Here is a 6,000-nt window from a genome sequence, read left to right as displayed (position 1 = left end):
CCTACATGCAGACTCTTAGTTAGAGCATGTGACTGCATGCAAGATTCCTTTTGCATGTTGGAACTACTACACATCTACATGCAGACTTTTAGTTAGAGCATGGGATTGCATGCAAAATTCCTTTTGCATGATTTACTCCTTGATTTGCTCCTTCTTTAACTGCGTAACTGACTAGTTATCTCCGGAACTTGTTGTAGGTGTTGAGTCTTCTCATTGATCACCACTATAGTCATTACCTTGGGATCTTCACCCAGTAATGCTATATCATGAGCATTGTAACATAATTTTCTATAGAATCATTCTTTTCTTCTTTCAATTTTCTTTTAGTGTTTTTGCTCTGCAAAGCTGTGTGTTCAACCTTTACTAGCTAGATTCATCTGTGCAGGTTTTCTAACACATTTACAATTCTATGAAAATGATATCAAAGTAGAGGCGTAAGAAAGAATAAAGTCAAGAATTGGAACAACAATATAAAATATATGGTCACTTTATCGCAAGAGTAAACTTACAAAATCTAGAGTGTTAAACTGCAAATTACTCGTTAAAGAATAGTACGAGGAGATAAAGGTATCAAAATTGACTTACTGTCTACATCTGGATCACCTCTAAATACTTAACGTTTAGGTGATATTGACTTCAATGTTTAGTCATATGCGGAGAGATTGTCTTTTAATTAATTTTATGCTAGTGAGGTTTTGTAAAAAAAAAAAAAACTTTGTGATTACTTTTATAAAAATTTGTTTTTTTGTCTTTTCTAAAGTTCGTTTTTTAGAAGTGGCTTTTGATTTTTATTTTCTAGAAAATTTAAGACTTTTTTTATTTCTCTTAAATTAATATGTATAATTTACTTTTATCTTAAAAATTAGTTATTTAACATTTACCCCTTTAATATAAAAAGGTATTAGCTTGTGACTTCTCTTATTCCCCCTAAATTAATATTTATAATTTACCTTGATCCTAAAGATTAGGTATCTAACATTTACTCCCTTAATACAAAAAGGTGTTTCTAAGTCTAATCCTCTTTCTTAATATTTCAAACTTTTATCTTCCAAGTTCTTTTGCCAAGAAGTTTGCAATTTCCCCACTTATGGAACAATGTATTAACTAAATGGTTTTGGCGTGTACATGATGTTGAATCATATGCTACTTCATGTTGATGTTCTTTTCTTTGTCATGGAATCTAGAATTCTTGACCAACTTGAATAGAGAAGTGCTGCCAATTAAAATTGTAGAAGTACTCCTTGTTTTGTTTTTTTTGCAAATCCTCTAAAATCTTCTAGGGCCCTATAATCTTCTTTATCACGTCTATAGAAGCCAAACATTAGACTATATCTATAGTTATTGGAATGAACTATTTTTTGTGATCTCCAACACATAGCTATTGATCCAAGATCATTTATGTATCCTAAACTAGACATTCCATTTTCCTTACCCAATCAATGTTTGAATCTATATGTCCAACTAGTTTGATGAATCTATATGTCCAACTAGATTGAAGTCACCCCCTTCATATTTGAGCTCAAAGTATTGAGTTCACTTCTAGACACTCCATTCTCCTTACCCCATCAATGTTTGAATCTATATGTCCAATTAGTTTGAAGTCATCCACCTTAGTATTTGAGCTCAAAGTATTGAAATACTTGGAGTTTATTTCAAGTACTTTAAAACTTTTATACAACATGTCAATGTCTTTCAAAAAGAATTTGAATCAAAAATGAATCCGAACCAAAAATGAATTATCTAATCTTTACTAAGTAAATAAAATTCCCCTTAATTAATTGTATTTTCAAATTCATTACTTTGTATATTCCAATTATTTTTCTCCATAAAATAGACGGATAATTATAATAAACTATACCAAATTTGTTTAATAATTTTCCAATGTATTTATTTTGGGAGATAGGTAAATTCAGATACCCGGTGTAATTTCTTTGGAATTGTGAACCTCTGTTTGAAATTCGTAAAAATCAAATCTAAAATATATTTATTTTCAGCCATGTTTATTTAAAATGAACGGAGCGTAAATACCAAGGCATTACAGGTAATCAAAAGCTGTAGGCCCATGAAATTATAATGCAAATCTATGTTGCCGTGGAAAATTTGAACACCTGTAACCAACCAAGTTATCATATCAAAAGCCCAGAAATAGCAAAAATCGCTACTACAAAACATTCATAATTCCCAGGAAATATAAGGTGGAACACGCCGCCCATGGCGGGCATTACTATGAATAATAATCGGTGGCTACATATTATCACGATCGAGAACACATTCAGGAGGCATATTCTTATATCTCTGTGCGTCAGTGCAGTAATTGTAGATGATGTAGTCTTTTCTCACCCATTTCAATTGCCCCCATTGCCGCCAGTCCAGGTCTTTGAAATCTTCTTGATTCCACCACCGCCACGCCTGAGTGGCGCAGGCCGATTGCCCAGAAGAAACCTCGCAAGCATCCACATGAAATTCCCTGAATGAGGCAATGAAGGGAGCCTTGGTCCAGTCGGTTTTCTCCAGCCCCCCTCGGGTGGCCCACTTATCCCCATTCCACAGGCTCGAATGGACCTTCATCGGCTGGTTCAATGGGTACCCCAAGCCCAGGTCCTGGCAGTTCTTGAACACGCGGATAGGTATCTCGTCTACAAAAAATCTGCGCAGAAAAAACAGACCACGCCAAACCATATTCAGCTAAGAGCCAGGTTCTTTCTAAAATTGCATAATGCATTTTACCCTGTTTCTGGTTTAAACAAGAAATAATGAGGATGTCACGGGTTCGAATCCTGGGGCTTACACAATTTGGTACTTGTTCCAGAGCACAGAGTAGGAATGGTAATCATTGGTTGGGTCGAAACAGAGGTATATGCGATGCTCTCTTAAACCCTTCCGGCCTGTAAATACATTGGTCTGAAGAATGTAGGGCTTCCCGGACTTGTTGCCCAAGAATTCGAAGTCTATTTCATCGTGCTCAGCGGTCTGAGAAGAAAGCTGCCCACACCAAAACAAATATAGATACATAAGCAGGCAGAAGCAGACTCAGCCAAACACAAAAGCCCAGATATTATTATCAAGTACTCACATAAAAGGCGGTGACAGCGCCAGCGGAATCACCCTGAACCAGCTTTATCCGCATGCTAAAGTGCCCAAATAAATATGCTCCTTTGGATTCGAACCCAGCACCTGTTAATCTCATATTTCTTGTAACTTTGTTATTACAGAGACTGATAAAGATAAATGACGCAGAAAGAAATAGAATGGGTAATAACTTACCATGCTGTTTGTTGAGAAGAAGATTAGTCTGTCGCCCACCATCAAATTGTTTGATGTGGTCCACACCCCAGCTAGCTATGAAATTGTTGTCAAAGGGCAGAGTCACTGGCTTTTTAGGGGTGGCAGCCATGGCTCCACGAGCCAGTAGGAGAATGAAAAAGAGACCAAAAAACTGGATGGCCTCCATCAGTTCAAACAATATTGATGATACGCTAAAATGAAGTTACGTTCAGACGCTACTGATGGCAGCCAAAAATAAAGCTATGTGCAGAGCATGGACTGGTAGAGTGCACACCCCAACACACAATGGGGAATGCATGGTGAAGAATGAGCTTTTATAGCAGCAAGAGGGAGAATTAGGGGGGTGAAAAGTGTGGTTTCAAAATTTGAAGTTATTTTTTTAATTGCATTCACATTGTTGAATTTAGGTTGGGCGAAAAAAAAAGTGAGAATAGTTTTAGGTCATTTGTCTATGCTTTTCGAACCAACCATTATAATTTATTGAAGAACCAGATCATAGTTGCATTCACATTCATAGCATCAATCATGGCCATAAATCTTTTTTTTTTTATTAAAAAAAAATCACATTCATAATATCATGGCCATGAATCCTTCTTTGCATTTATTCATTTATTAAAAAAAAAAAATTCACATTCATAACATCAATCATGGTCATGAATAATTTTATTTTCATTCTTTAAAAAAATAGGAAGAAAGAAAAGCATATCTAAGTCTCATCTTTCTAGATCTACTTGTGAACAGTAGTGAATGATATTCAATAATTAACAACCCTTAATTTTTGTGGTTATGACATTCAATAATTATTAACCATTCAATAGTAAAAATAGGCATAGTCAAATTACATTTTTTAAAATATTTTTTCCGTTAATTTTAACTGAAATCTGGTATAATTTTTTAAAAGATTGAGTTTAAGTTGTTTAATCTATAGAATTAGAGTGTACTACCATTTTTCAGTATTGAATCTATTTATACATTCTAAAACTTTTTTAAATAACAAAAGAACACATTTTAACATGAAATTGTATTAGTAAATTCCATTGAAAAAAATTATTTGGTAAAATTAAATTGAAAAAAGTTATTTCATCTATAAATTAAATTACTGAGTGAAAATTTGTTGTAAAAATAATAAACAATAATGGTGTAAATAGGAAAAAATGATAATAATATTGAGTCAATCACAAAACATTAAATATTGTGCGATAATATTTATTAATTATTAAATTTGAATTAACTTAATATTTAACAAAATTTATTATTTATTATAATATAATTTTAAATATTAATTATATTAATAAATATAATAAATATATTTCTATTAACCAATAGAATTAAATTATAAACAACTAAAAAATATATGTGAATACAATTCATATAATCTAAGAAGCACCGCAAAATCATATGTTTCAATTATGAAATATGTGTAGAGGATAAGAACAACTAACCACTTCTTATTAACCATTATAATTGTTGATCAATAAGTAATATAATTATAATCATATTAGTTAAACATAAAAATATAAATATAGATTTAAGGGATTTATTATTAAAAATTCATCCATTAATCGAGAAGAAACAAGAATATGTTAATAGACCATGAAATCAAATTTTAAATAAACAAGAATATGTTAATAGACCATGAAATCAAATTTTTTATTTAAAAATAACACGTAGCCAAGTAATTAAAAATTATGACACGGTCAAAATTTTATCATTAAATTTTATAAAAACAAAATATACTACTTTGAAACTTTACAACTAACTAGTTATTAATAATTGTAAACAATATTCACTAACCTTTTTATTATTATTTTAATATGAAAATAATAAATTATATTTAATAATTATAATATAATAAATTAATAATTGCTTTTAAAGGTGTAAACACATACGGAATAAAATATATTTTTTTTAGATTTTTGGGTTCAACCGGGGCGAATACAATTGAGACGCTAATACAACTCAGAGGACAATTTCAAAGAGTCAAGAAAAAACAATAGAACTAAGAGGACAACTTCAAAAAGTTAAGGAAAAAACGGACCAGGGAGAGATTGCCTAGGGAGGTTGCAGCGACTCTTGACATTTGAATGTTGATTACAAATATGATAGGCTTGCCCATGTCCAACGCTTCTCTTATTGACGAAAGAACTAATGCACCAAAAGCCATGTCAATTTGGGGAAGCACCCTTGACATGAAGATCTTGATGACTATTTTTTTTGAAGGATTTTGGTTATAGTAATTTCAAGGATCTCTCGGAGGTTACTTTGGTTTCATCAAGAATGGACATGCCAATGGTGTTAAGGTTGTTATGGCCACATCTATTGGCTTTGACGATCTCAAGAATGGACATGCCAATGATGTTAAGGTTGTTATGGCCACATCTATTGCCTTTGACGATATCAAAGTCCTGGATATTGAAGGGATATTTAGCCCACGATTACAAACCAAATTGAGCAATCAAATTTTCTCATAATTATGTAAAACTATATTTTTCAATAGATTTCCACTTCCAACCTAATTCCATTATAATAATTATGTAAAACTAAATTTCTCTGGCCTTTTCTTTTACATTTCCATTTTCAATCAAATTCCATAATTAAAATTTATAATAATAATGTAAACTTAGAATTTCCAACCAAGATCCTGTAAACCTACTATTATGGTCTATAATGAAAATATTAAGAAAAAAAGAATGATTGAATTGGAATCTTTTGAAA

The 6,000-nt window shown here is 31.8% G+C and overlaps 1 protein-coding gene across 1 annotated transcript; it reads right to left on the bottom strand.

Moving 5' to 3' along the window:
• Positions 1-2,244: 2,244 nt before the first annotated feature.
• LOC149246428 (xyloglucan endotransglucosylase protein 2-like) lies at positions 2,245-3,394 on the bottom strand. The gene is made up of 4 exons (XM_089441404.1): positions 3,265-3,394; positions 3,074-3,174; positions 2,789-2,982; positions 2,245-2,647 (listed from the first exon to the last, which is right to left on the bottom strand). Exons 1-4 carry the CDS (start codon positions 3,392-3,394, stop codon positions 2,245-2,247), a joined length of 828 nt encoding a protein of 275 aa, XP_089297530.1.
• Between the last annotated feature and the right edge of the window lie 2,606 nt (positions 3,395-6,000).

Source organism: Pinus tabuliformis, chromosome 7 (genome assembly GCF_031772625.1).
Source record: "Pinus tabuliformis cultivar Carrire ecotype Pingquan chromosome 7, CPIR1, whole genome shotgun sequence".
In the NCBI taxonomy this organism is placed as follows: Eukaryota; Viridiplantae; Streptophyta; class Pinopsida; order Pinales; family Pinaceae; genus Pinus; species Pinus tabuliformis.
The sequence above is the reverse complement of the archived record's forward strand: the minus strand, read 5'-3'. Positions and strand labels throughout refer to the sequence as shown.

Coding starts and splice junctions, on each gene's coding strand:
- LOC149246428 (XM_089441404.1), bottom strand. CDS start 3,394: ATGGCTGCCACCCCTAAAAAGCCAGTGACTCTGCCCTTTGACAACAAT. Junction 3,175..3,264: donor TCTTCTCAACAAACAGCATG/GTAAGTTATTAC, acceptor TGAGATTAACAG/GTGCTGGGTTCGAATCCAAA. Junction 2,648..2,788: donor TGGAACAAGTACCAAATTGT/GTAAGCCCCAGG, acceptor TTTTCTGCGCAG/ATTTTTTGTAGACGAGATAC.